General features: G+C 36.2%; 1 protein-coding gene across 2 annotated transcripts in view; it reads right to left on the bottom strand.

Annotated features, from left to right (window-relative positions):
• Positions 1-14303, bottom strand: part of NDUFS4 (NADH:ubiquinone oxidoreductase subunit S4) — a 112657-nt gene that overhangs the window by 29911 nt on the left and 68443 nt on the right. For both annotated transcript variants that reach the window (XM_025924192.2, XM_086678658.1), the window contains exon 3: positions 6388-6560. In XM_025924192.2, the coding sequence (XP_025779977.1) occupies positions 6388-6560 (173 nt within the window). The remainder of the gene's footprint in view (positions 1-6387; positions 6561-14303) is intronic.

The following is a 14303-nucleotide window of genomic DNA, read 5'->3' as shown; positions in this document are numbered from 1 at the left end:
TTCAACTCTTGATCTCAAAGTCATGAGTTCAAGTCCCACATTGGACATGGAGCCTACATAATTTTTTTAAAGGTTTTTAGGGTTAAAAATTCTAACATATGTAATTAAAGCCACTAAGGTTTGTGGAAGAAAAAGAATCTTTGGACGAGTATTAGGCATGGTCAAGACTGGCTAAGATTAGAATAAATTTAAGTGAACAAGTAAGCTAGTAAGATTAGAATGTGGTTTTTCTCTCTGTTAAAAGGACAAAATTTTCTTGGAACTGTTGGTCTGCTTTTGATAAGAGATAGTAAAAAAAATTATTATTCCTTTACCGTTTTGACTAATCTGCCTAGAAATCAAAGATTTTGTCTTGTCAAAATAATTTCCTGTGTTTCATGTTGTTTTTTTATCACACCTTTAGTTACTTAAATTTAATTACTTCCCTATTTAAAAAGTTAAGCTTATTGTTTTACAATAATTTAACTTTTTTTTAAAGTAGGCTCCATGCCGCAACATGGGGCATGAACCCTGAGATCAAGAGTCACGTTCTACCAACTGAACCAGTCAGGTGCCCCCTAATTTAACATTTTGTATTTGCTCTCAGAGTCTTTAATTGTCCCTATGGTTAACTGGATAACTAAGTATTATTTCACACTAACCTATGATCCAACTTGACCAAGTGTTTTTTAACCCTTGATATTTTTTATCAACTTTCCAAAATTCAAACTCCAAATGAAGTATTTTTGACCTTGAACTAACTTTAAGATTTTTCTAGAGGGTCCCAAAAAATTGCAAAAGATTTGTATTCTCTTCTTATAAAAAGGGAGATGTTAAACTAGTTAGGCTTATTTGATATGTTAGGTGACAAGAGAAGCCATGTCAGATAAAATAATATTAAGCCTTCTTTATGTAATTTATATAGGTATGTACTATAAGTTTTCTAAAATTTCTAGAAATCTGATGTCCTGGTGTAATGTTATCATTCATAATTCTACTTCTCTTAAAATGTTGTGTAACACAATAACCAAATTTCCTTGTCAATTCCATTTACAGAGATACGTTGTTTTACTCTGATGCTTCAGTGTTCCTAAGAAAGTGCTACCATTTTCAAGGAGATTCATGGAAAGGATTTTGACAAGTACAGGTTTCTTTTTTTTAAAGATTTTTATTTTTTTAAGTAATTTCTATACCCAATGTGGGGCTCAAACTTACAACCCTGGGATCCAGAATTGTATGCTCTATCAACTGAGCCAGCCAGGCGCCCTGACAAGTACCGGTTTCTTATAACTAAGATCATAAAACTAAACTGGGTAGGAATTTCCAGAACTATTAGAAAAAAATGGGTTCAAGAATTAATAACATGGTGGGTGCTGGCTGGCTCAGTCAAAGCATACAACCCCTTGATCTCGGGGTTGTCAATTTGAGCCCCACATTGGGTGTAGAGCCTACTTAAAAAAAAAAAATAAAGGATTAGTAACATGGCACTGAGTGGACTGATAAAAATTATAATTTATAGAACTTCTTATCTGAAAGACTGCTGGTTCTTTAATGTTTTGTTTTTCCAGACTTTGCAAACTTTTTCTCTTAAGCTATTAATGATTTACAACAATTTGGTTAAGTATACCTTCGTAAACAAAGATGAAACTCTGAAGTATTCTTTTCATAGCAATATAGCTAGTTATTTACACAACTTCAGTAAAAGTTCTTGGGGCACCTAGGTGGTTCAATATGTTAAACGTCAGATTTTGGCTCAGGTCATGATCTCACAGTTTGTGAGTATGAGCCCCACACTGGGCTCTGTGCTGTCAGCATGGAGTCTGCTTTGGATACTCTGTCTCCCCACCTCTCTGTCCCTCCCTGGTTTTCTCTCAAAAATAAACACTATAAAATTTTTTTAAAAATCTGTTCTCCTTATAACAAGACACAATTGGAAACCCTGGCTATATCACCAAGGCCTTTTTAAAAATTTTAATGTGTATTTATGATTTTGAGAGAGAGAGAGAGAGAGAGAGAGACAGATATGAGCGGGGGAGGGGAAGAGAGAGAGAGGGGGACACAGAATCCAAAGCAGGCTCCAGACTCTGAGCTTTCAGCTCAGAGCCCGACACAGGACTTGAACTCACAAACTGCAAGATCACGACCTGAGCCAGTCGGATGCTTAACTGACTGAGCCACCCAGGCGCCGCTACCAAGGCTTTGATAGGAATGATTTTACAGGTAAAATCTGATGGCCAGTCCCTTGGAAGATTTTCACAGTTCGAGATTCCTTATGAAATGTTTCAGCAAAGCAGTGTTCAAAAAAAGCTCATATGGTAAGTCACTATTCTCACTGCACTTATGTAAACAATCAGGCCAAGTTTACTGCCGATTAGTTTTACTGTGTTTATCTTTGGTTTTTAAAAAAATGGAGTTAATTGTAGAGCATAATGTTTGTACCTTTTTAAATGCTGGATCCTAGCCCTATGAACTATTTTTGAGGTTTTGTTGTATTCCTATAAACCAGACTGGATCCTAAATTTTTCTAGTTTCATCAATTATCTGGCTACAACTCTCCAACTTAATATTTTCCATTTTCCCCCACACTTGGAATCACTGAGAACAAAGACTGCCTTTGAATCTCCTCAGAAAGGGCTCTACTCGTTCCTCCTCACCACCTAGATGGAGCCGAACTTCAAGGACTAGAATCTCAGGCACATATTTCACAGCTGAAAAAGGCTTTGCCTAATATCTAATAATGTGCAAAAGCTGGAAACCTTCAAATCAGATTGAAGAAGAGAAGTAGGTGACAATGATGTAGATTACTTCCTCCCAAGATCCCAGATCAAGACTTCATACGTTAGCTAAAATCCTCTCTTCTTGTCATCAAAAACTCTGGTCTATATATTAGAGAGCCCTTGGTCCATTTCCCTGTCTTTAGTTAATAACCTCAAAACTTGGGGAACTTTGCATCTAGGTTCTCTATAAAGAAAGGAATACCGGGGCGCCTGGGTGGCTCAGTCGTTTGAGCATCCAACTTTGGCTCAGGTCATGATCTCGCGGTCTGTGAGTTCGAGTCCCGCATCGGGCTCTGTGCTGACAGCTCAGAGCCTGGAGCCTGCTTCGGATTTTCTCTCTCTCTCTCTCTCTCTCTCTCTCTCTCTCTCTCTCTCTCTGCCCCTCCCCCACTCGTGCTCTCTTTGTCAAAAATAAGTGTTAAAAAAATAAAAGAAAAAGAAAAAGAAAGGAATACAAGGAAAGGGTAACCAGAATAAAACTGCCTGTGTAGTCTACAGGCCATTAAAATATAACTGGCTTCCATGGCTGTCACTTTCCAGTCTGGAGCCACAGATTAAAATGAGAATTACTGGGAGGCATTCAGGATTCACTTCCTTTGGCAGGCAGGGCTCTAATTCCCTGGTCAATACCACCTGCTGTGGATTACTTCTGGGGAAGCTGAAACTAGTTACATAAGATCACCTAGAAAGCCACTTGGCATAAAACGGTTGACTCTTTCCATGGAGTCTTTGACTGAATTGATTTTGATTGGTTTGCATCTTGGAGACCATGGTTCTAAAGTCCCATCCAAACACTGGGAATTGTCTTGTTTATTATAATCATACTAATCCTTCCTGGCATGATGTATTCTCTCAAAGACTTTAAATGCATGTTCCTATCCTCTACCCAACAAGCAAATAATCTTCCTAAGACTGAAAGGAACCAAAAGGGGGCACCTGGGTGGCTCAGTTAAGCATCCAACTTCGGCTCAGGTCATGATCTCATGTTCCATGAGTTTGAGCCCCACATCAAGCTCTGTGCTGACAGCTCAGAGCCTAAAGCCTGCTTCAGATTCTGTGTCTCCCTCTCTCTCTGCCCATCCCCAGCTCATGTTCTTACTCTTAAAAATAAACATAAAATAGATTAAAAACAAAAACCAAAAAAACAAAAAGAATAACCAACTTAAAAAAATTAAGAACCTGGGGCACCTGGGTGGCTCATTTGGTTGAGCATCCGACTTCAGCTCAGGTCAAGACCTCATGGTTCATGAGTTCAAGCCCCACATTTGGCTCTGCGTTGACAGTGCAGAGCCTGCTTGGGATTTTCGGTCTCTCTTTCTCCCCCTACCCCACTTGCTCTCTCTCTCAAAATAAATCAATTTAAAAAAATTTAAAAAAAAAATTAAGAACCTGAAGCTGTGGTCTGTCACAGACACTAAGACCTGTGAATACCACCCAAAGGATTAACAAAAGCTGTGAGAGGGGCACCTGGGTGTTTCAGTCGGTTAAGCATCAGACTCTTGATTTCAGCTCAGGTGATGATCTCTTGGTTTGTGAGATCAAGCCCCAAGTCAGACTCTGAACTAACAGTGTGGAGCCTGCTTGGGATTCTCTCTCTGCCTCTATGCCTCTCCCTGGCTCCTGCTCTTTCTCTCAAAATAAACAAACATTTAAAAAAAGAAAAAGCTGGGAGAACTTCAAAGTGGTAGCTGGGAGTGATGCTAATGCCTTTAATTTTGATGTTATCTCTCAGTTATGCTGAGAGTCTGATTTAATTTTTTAAAAAATTAAAATAGGCTCAAAATGGAGTCATTTGCGCTAAGCCTCACATCAACAAAGCAAGACTGCATACCTAACTGTAATTTCAACCTCTCCCAGAAATGTAACCTTAAACTAGTCAATTCTAGAATTTCCCCGTCAGCAATAGTGAGGTAATCCACCCAATAGACCAGACCCCCTTCTGTCCGCAGAGAAGAGGTAATCCATACTTTCCCTATCTCTGACCATTCTGCCAATTAAAGCCTCCCATTTTGGGGGTGCCTGGATGGCTCAGTCGGTAGACTATGTGACTTCTGATCTCAGGGTTGTGAGTTCAAGTCCCACGCTGGATGCAGTGAGATTACTTAAAAGTAAAATTTTAAGAAAAAAAAAAAGTCTTCCATTTTGTATAGTTCTTTAGAGTTCCTTTCTATTAGCTAGATGGGATGCTACCTGATTCATATACCACTGAATAAAGCCTATTTGATCTTTAAATTTATTAATAAAACTACGCAAATACCATTAATAAATAGTACAATGGATGAATCTTGCAAATAGAGGAAAACATTAAAATCTCATGTGACTTAAAGAGTAATCACAGCATTTAAAACACTGAATACAGACACCTAAAAAACTGCCTATATATCATCTTGTCAAATAAAATATAATTGTATTTAAACTGCACATGGCAGACATTTTTAACAAAAACTCCTCCAGGTACATTGTAAGAAAAGATGTTAAATATCAGACTTTTTTACAGTTAGACATAATTTAAACTGATAACCACCTTCAACTAAAGACTGGACACATAAAATGCTCTAGGAGTCTCAATAAGATTGACAATTTTCTAGCTTATCTGGCTGTTTTCTCTAGTAGCAGCAACAAACAGCAGCTTTTATTCAATTAGAGGCAGTCCTGCCATTTAACATTTGAGTTTTATTCCACCACAGAGATTTAGGTTACTGACTTCATTGGTGCCACCGAATTTACAACCACTTTATTCCAATGCACTATAAATTTGTTAATCACAAGATCTCAGGAACTTGCAAGTTTTCCTCAAAATAGCTAATTTCTTTTTTTTTCATTAATGCTTATTTATTTTTGAGAGAGAGACAGAGCATGAGCAGGGAAGGGGCAGAGACAGAGGGAGACACAGAATCTGAAGCAGGCTCCAGGCTCTGAGCTGTCAGCACAGAGCCCGACATGGGCTCCAACTCATGAACTGTGAAATCATGACCTGAGCCAAAATTACACTCTTAACCGACTGAGCCACCCAGGCGCCCCTAATTTCTTTCTTTTCTTAAAAAAAAATCTATTTACTTATTTTGAGAGAGAGCATGTGCAAGTGGTGGAGGGAATGAAACAGAATCCCAAGCAGGCTCTGCACTGTTAGCACAGAACCTGACTAGGGGTCTAAGCTCACTAACCATGAAATCATGAACTGAGCCGAAACCAGGAGTCAGACGCTTAACCGACTGAGCCACCCAAGCACCCCATAATACCTAATTTCTAAACTCACTCTTCTCCTTACAAACAACAACAAAAAATAATTTATATGTAAACAAAAGTGTCATTAAATTATTAACACTATTCACACAGTGTATCTTAAACAGCTTGAGGCCATGCTAACAATGCTTAGCGTCAGCCATTTTTATCCAGTAAATAGTTCTCTGAAAAGACTGTTTCTTTGGTTTTTGTGCTGGGCCACCCTTACATGAGCATTAAATACATATTCATGTAAATATAATATATAGGTCTATCACTTAACATTATACCTACACAAATGGTCTCAAAAAGTATTGTCAACATATTGGATTTACAATTTAACATATTTAAAAGGAAAACCCACACAGAAAAAGCAGAAACAATATTCAAATTAAACCAAAGTACTCACGTTGATGCCCAACCCATCAAAGGATTTTCCCATCGCTCCCTGGTATCAAACTCCATCTTCCATTTCTTTGTGTTGTTTACTCCAGACTGCATGTTATTGCGAGCAGGAACAAAGATCCTGACTTTTCTAGTTTTGATATGCTCTACTGGAACGCCAGTTAAAGTAGTGATATCCTACAGAAAAAGAAGCAAACACATTTCTAACAGCTCACATACACTCTGATGTACTTTTGCTGCTTTTTATGTTCATGCAATTCTATTCAGACTTATAAACTGGGGTTTTTAGCTTTCTGACTTCACTACTCTGCTTTTACCATATAAACTGCTATTTTGATATCTGGAAAAGGTATACTGGGAGGAGTGTTAGGGTACAGTGGGAAAGGGTTCATGAAAAAAAAATTAGGTCCCTTTTGTCCAATAAAGCATTGATAATTTCTGAAGAGTTTGCTGGTAGAAGAGCCTATAGACTCTTATTTCATGAGCAGGTGTAACTAGTAAGCAGAGAAAGAATGTGAATGGGTATTAAAATTAAGGGGAGAGGCATTTCAGTGGCTCAATTAGTTAGGCATCCGACCTCAGACCTCAGCTCAAGTCAAGATCTCAGTTTGGTTTGTGAGTTCAAGCCCTGCATCTGGCTTGCTGCTGTCAGCACAGAAACCGCTTCAGATCCTCTGTCCTCTTCTCTCTCTGTGCCTCCCATGCACGTGTGCTCTCTCTCAAAATACATATATTTTTTAAAAAGTAAGGGCATATAAAAAGTTACTTTTAAATAGAAAAAAAATCTATTATCAGTGGTTTCTGTGTCAAACTGCTTACAAGAAGTCATTTCCTTCAGGGGAAGGCCTAAACCTTTTGTTAAATAAAATCAATTATAAACTTTAATTAGCATTTTGATTTATCTCCTTTTAGTGAAATCTACTGAAAAGAACCCACACCAAATTTATTCTGCAAAGGTAAGCCATAAAAGTTACACAGTTTTTGCAGAAATGTGATATGAAAACAATGGTAACTTTCTTGATTCTCTTTTTTTTAAAATAATTTTAACAAATGCTCAAAGTGATAAATGCCTGTAATTTTGATGCCCCAGATTAGACATATTTATCAAACATAGTAGCAGTCTGGACACAAAATAATAAAGTAATTCAGTGTTTAAGTCTCCTTTCAGTAATGGTAGAATATTTGATCAAAGTAAGATCATATCAGGGTTAATCATATTCTTACAAATGAAGCATTTTAAAACCATGGTTCACTTACTAAATTTTTAAAAACTGGTTAAAAACAACAGAGTTAAACATGAAAAAAATCACCAAACTTGTGAAAACTAGAAAATTTTGTGAATTTCTATTTCATTTTAACATATCCCCTAAAGAAGACTAATGTTAATTTATAGTTCCACTCTAAACAATGCTATGGACCAAATAATTACTGTCAACACTTAGTGTGGCAACATATACTGGGAAAATACTAAGCGCATTTCTGACTTCACTAGTCTTCCTACTCACAGATTAAGAAAACACTGTTTAAAGTTATTTTAGCTGGCAACCAATCTTCTGCTTAACACAATACCTTTCCACCTGCACCAATAAGTAGGTGTGGTTACTTTGTCACAGCTTGTCTGTTTGGAGAAACTATCAAAATAATCCATATAAATATTTACACAAATACGCACTTCTAGTATGTGCCTACATTTAAAAAGTTTATTAAATAAAATAAATGCAATTGGTTCATAATTTCTAAATGTATGAATATAAGTTTTAATTGGTAATTTTTAATCGCCAAGTTCAATTTCAAAGGAATTTCATGTTTTATGACATTTGTTCACTTTCTGAAGCATATTTCTCTACTCAAGAGCTTAAAAGAGACTCCTGGGAAGTCCTCATTGCTTATTTCTTTTGAATTCACTATAGCACTTGTAATCTATCATATTATTATTTAATATTACATATCTTTATATTAAAGTCCTATTTCCTCAGCTAGAGTTTAAGTGGTATATAAATAAACAATATAAGTGTGTTACAAAATTACAGGGCGAGGCACCATTTCCAAATTCCACAGCAAACCCTCCATAAAAGTTCATAAAAAATAGAACTATAAGTTAGCTACTCTTTGCGACTTACAGGAAAGGAGACATTAAACACTTATAATACCATTTAGCTCAGGAAGATGAGATTATAGGGAACAGATTTACTTTTTCTTTACCTTCTACATTGTGATGTATATATATGACAAAGTAATAGAAAATAAAACTTTTTAAAAAAAGAAACAGCATTTCTTGATTTGTACTATTAAAATAGAAGGGGACAGAATGATTTTTTAGGATGGAAAATCTCTTTAAGTGGCTAAAATGTTACGGAGCTCTTTCTATTTTGAACAACTACCAGTGCTTCCATAGCTTCTCCAAGTATGACATTTTTTTAATTGATCTCATCCCCCAATTTAAAGTTGGCATTGGCACAAAAAAGTTTCTGAATTTTGAAGCCCAAGTTGTTCTGACAAAGTCCCTGCTCTTGCCTGCAGAAGACATGTAAGGTGCCGCAGCAGAGTTGAGCTGCTGCCAAAGACTGAGAATGAAAAGGCTTGGCATCTCTCACATACTTGACACCTAAAGGGCACAGAAGCTCTAAAATTCCTAGTCCCTGTAGGCACACTCTCAGTCTAGACAAACTGATTTCTCACACTTTTAAAATGCATTACGACACTATTGTTATCATTTCATCCACACGGCTTCAGCTAGTGACAGAAGAACCTGTCCTTTAAGCCACATTTCAATGGGCTAAAAGCTCCCACTCCAAGATTCCATTAAAACAATGTAATACTTGAAAAGAACTATGAAGCACTATGTTGAAATCTTTACTTGTGTCTTGAATTCTTTGCTCTCCCTCAAAATAAATAAGTAAAACATCTGCAAACTAAACTACATTGAACTAAAGACATTATGTCTAGATTTCTATATTGCAATATTGGATCACCGGTGGTTTTCTAAAAAGAAAACCCTACTTACCCAAATACTTTGCTGATGTCAATATTGCCTTTAATAGATTTCTCATTTTATTGGCAAAATACGTATTTATAAATAACAATTCATAATTTTCTATGACTACAAAAAAGCTACATCACATTGGATGAGAAGCCTTCAAGTTTCTACCTAAAGAAACTCAACACTCACTAGCTAATAATTATGTATAAATTCTCATAAATCAAGTTATCCTTTAGATAATATACACTAATTTTCTGAGTTTTAAAACTTTTAATTTTTAAACAGTTGAGTCAAGCATAAAACCTGTATTCCAATTATTAAATAATGTTACTATCTTAATAAAATTTCACAAACACCAATCATATGTACCATAATGCGATCTTAAGAAACGTGACTAATGATTCATAGACTGAAGGGCATTCAGATAAATATTTGCTCCTGAAAAGATGCACCTCACAATTCCAAAGTTCCTCTCTTTCAGCACCATCTCCTCCACAGTCTTAAATTCTGGAAGAGCTTACAGCTGACCTTCTATCTCACAAGTCTACTTAAACGGAAGAGGAATTTAAAAAATCATTAAGAAAGTATATGCCAGTAGATGTAAATGAACTTTATTCTTTCAAATACCAATTTCCATTATAAAATATTTGTTTTCCATATAAAAACTGTATGATTCGGTTATCAACTGTCCCCATTTATGTTGTGTGAATTCAACTTTTTTTTTTTTTTTTTTTTTTTTTTTTTTTTAAACAAAGGAAGCAGGGAACAAGCAATGGGAAGTTGGTGTCAAAATGCAGAAAAACCTCCCAGCAAGCTTCTTGCAACCACCCAGGATTTAGAGTCTTGCTGGTCGCTCTCTTTTCAATACCAGAATTTCACACATTTCAATGACTATTATGACTTCAAAGAATCAAATTTTCATCATTGTCCGTCATCTGCCGGTTGATTTGTATAAAGGAGTTCTTCTGCATGCACTCCAAACAAAAGCCTCCTTACTTTTGTGGTTATATATCAAGTTTAAAAGTTTTGTTTGTGACAGTTGTGTCTTTGGTAAATTAGGGTAACACTGAAGGAGTGCAGCTGCTCTGCAGGAACCTCCTTTCTGGCACCATTTCACTTAAATAAAAACTGAATAATTAGCTTCTGCCTTTATTAAACCACAAAAATGCCACTGGCCTTAGTAATTACTTCCAGTTGCCCCACCCACTTAACCTTAATAGTTTACACTTGTCATAAAGAGAAATAAATGAAAAAGGTTTTCACCACTTTGGTGAATTTTTGACAGATCTCCCAGCATATCCAGAAGAGCCAAAATTTTAACCAGGTTTCTGGGTAATAAGGTCAATAAATTGCATGTATGGATCGATGTTGAAAAGTTTTAATAGAGCACATGCTGGAACATTAAGTACAAATACTGCTTATAGAAACTTGTTCTACTGCAAGCTTTTAGTTACCAATTATGTATTTAAATTTATTCTAGGGCTAAAACTGATCTAAATTTGAAGACTGCGTTTATATTCTACTTCAACCATGAAAGATGTTAAAAAAAAATCTGTAATAAAAACTTCCTTTCGAGTACCCTACAGATACTTTGCACAAGAAACTCACTAAGTGGTCTCATAAATAATGAAGGACAGTTTACAAAATAAATTTTATAGTTTGAACAATATAAAGAGTTGACAGCATAACTATAGGTATTTACTTATTATGGAAGAACTTTAAGCACTTCTAAAAAGTCAGTGGTCATCAAAATTCAGATACAAATAAAAACTGTAAAAATACATTAGAGGTGTGCTAGTAGAACTGACTTTTGTTTGTCTGTTAAGGCAACACATTGATGTGGGAATCCAACCAGGTAATGAAACAAGTATTGGAATGCAACATTACATTCTGTATACTGGGCAAGGCTATCACGGAACCAAAAGTTCAGTTTTAAATAAAATGCTAAGATAGAAACAGTAACATGCAAATGACTCTGAAAATCATGTAACACATAATCAAACTAAGAATTACACATGAGTATCAATCCCTAACTATTTTCATTACTCCTAGCTCTTTGTGAACAGGAGCAATGGTTAAAAGCAAAGGGCTGAGTCAAACTGGGTTAGAAGAATACCAAATCACAACTTTGGGCAAATAAACTTTTCATTCACCATCTATAAAATTAACTAAATGAAGTAAAATGAGGACTAATGTATATAAAGTGCTTACCTTAGACAATAAAAAGAATGTATCTCATTTACTCAATGTATTTTTTGGCACCTACTATGTATTAGTTACTAGACATAATGCTCAAAACAGTACAGACATCATCTCTAGTCTCATAAAAAGTAATATTGAACTTTTTAAAAAGAACGGAGTGAATAAGTAATGGGAAGCTGGTGTTAAGATACAGAAAATCTCCCATCTTCCTTGAAAAACGAGTTAGTAATCAAAATACAACAAAGGGTTTTGTAATTAGAGTCCATAAGCTGCTTCAAGTTTGGAGGAGAGAAAAATGTAGCTTTTTAAAAACAAGGGCTGAATGTCCCATTTGTTGTACACATCAAAAAAACTGAGTAAAATATGTTAAATGCATTGTGTTAAGTATGAAAACACATACTGATAAGCCTACAACATTCATGAAACTGAAAGAATAAGATATAATTTACTTTATTTCAACTCAAAATGAAAGATCCTATTATGCCAAGTTATCCATGCCAGAGGCTGCAGGGGATATAAAGACAAAATTTTATTCCTGAATAAGTTTACAATTTGTGCACCCATGGTAGGGGTGATGCGTGGCAGAAATAACTAAATAATCACAATGGAAAATACAATATTGGTTAAGAGAAAGCAAGTAGGATTCAGATAAATCTGGAGGAACCCAAGGACCACCATTTGCTACCTATGCAGTACTGACGAGTTGCTTAAACTATGTCCATTTCCTCCTTTAAAAACTGTATCACAGAAGCTATGTAATAGCACTGTTTGGAAGGATTAAATAAAAAAAATTTAATCAAATTTTAAAGGTGAAAGAGTATCAGAAAATATCTGACCAAAGAGGGACAGAGAAGATGATTCCTTCAAGATACTTAAGATTTTAACAATACTGGTAAACACTTAATAATATTAAAGAGAAATTTATAAAAATATATCCATATGCTTAACACCCTAGCAACCGTTTTCTTAACTGTTTTACCTACCAATACATATCCATATACAATTCCACTTTACATAGTTATAATAATACAGTTATTTTGCATTGATTCTTTTGACCTAGTTTTCATATTTGTTTTAATCCTTATTAGTAGTCTATTTAAAAAAAATTAATGCTTATTTATTTTTGAGAGACAGGCAGAGTGTAAGCGGGGGAGGGACAGAGCGAGAGGAAGACAGAATCCAAAGCAGACTCCAGGCTCTGAGCTGTCAGCACAGAGCTCAATGCAGAGCTCGAACTCACAAGCTGTGAGATCATGACCTGAGCCGAAGTCAGACGCCCAACCGACTGAGCCACCCAGGTGCCCCATAATCCTCATTAATAGTCTATTAAGTTAATATGTCACAATGTCTTAGCCAATTGTGTCAATGAGCCCTCTTACTAAACTACAGACGCCAATGGTTAAAACCAGAAATAGACAAGACTGCTTAACTCACACTCTAACTAAAACGTATTGTGCTTATTTCTTACTGCACTTTCTTGAGGCATTGACGAAGACATTTTGCAATGACTGAACATTCCAACTGCCAGACCAGAAAGGCTCGAATAGTAAATGACTGTCTAGAAGACCATACCCTACACATCCCCTTCTCAGACCATGATCATGGGCTAAACACATACTGAATTCCACCTGTGATCATGAGCTCTCTGCTTGCTTTCTTGCATGGACCACCCCCCCACCACAAACTTTCCCTATAAAACTCCAGGTATCCATCTTGCCAGCAGAGAGGTAGGTTGTTAGGGCTTGAACCTGCCACCTCCAATGGCTGCTGGCCCCTGAAATAAATTTCTCCCTTTCTTTTTTCCAAACCCTTATCTCTTGAGTTATCGGCTTCTCTTGCAACAAGTTTGTTCAGCAACAGTGTTGGCAAACGCAGCCAGGAGCTATGGTTCCAATTTGTCCAGCCCCCTCAGGAATCTCCTGGGATGGAGCAGTTGGCTGAGGCAGCGCACCAGGACTCACCCATTCATTTCCTGAGCTAGTGGCCATGATAGATCGATCAGCAATCTCTCATTATTGAAAAATCACACTGTCTTGTTATTATTGCTTTTCCAGTATACTGCAATGAAAATCCCTGTAACCTAATTCCTTTAACCACAACTGAGGGTAGAACTGATAAAGTCAAAGGTTATAAGAATGTTCATGGTCCATAATATGTCATCAAATTGCTTTCCAAAACTGTGGTCAAATTTTGTATTGCCACCAAAAGGGAAGCCAACTTCCATTTATCCTCTCAAGGCACAGGTATATATTAATTGGCTTGGATTTATTTAGTGTGCGTTCTTCCACGCAAAACTACAGAAGATGAGTTTGGTTTTTGACTTGTAAAAACATACCAAAAATTTAACAAATTTTCCTCAAAAATGACCTAAATGATGTTATATTACTTTATAAGAGCAGCTACCAAAAGAAACCGCCATGAAAAGGTTAACACTCATCTAAAATCTAATTAACTGCCCAAAATATAACTCTGAAACATCACACAATCTCTTTGTAATTGTAGGTGCCAAGGGTAGGCCACACCAATATGGGTCAATTTGGCATGGACATCATTTTGAACTAAAAGCAATCAAAACCCAGCACATTCAGGAAAAGCTCTTTACCTCTCCCTCAACTGCCTATTTGTACCAGAAAGAGAGCTACTAACAGAGATTCCTCTTTACCTAAGAAATTTATCTATATAATAAGGCAACTCTTGTTTTTTTAAACATCTCCTCTTACCTTCCTGCTAACAGTCTT

Source organism: Puma concolor, chromosome A1, assembly GCF_028749965.1.
Source record: "Puma concolor isolate L17-30 chromosome A1, mPumCon1.1.hap2, whole genome shotgun sequence".
In the NCBI taxonomy this organism is placed as follows: domain Eukaryota; kingdom Metazoa; phylum Chordata; class Mammalia; order Carnivora; family Felidae; genus Puma; species Puma concolor.
The sequence above is the reverse complement of the archived record's forward strand: the minus strand, read 5'-3'. Positions and strand labels throughout refer to the sequence as shown.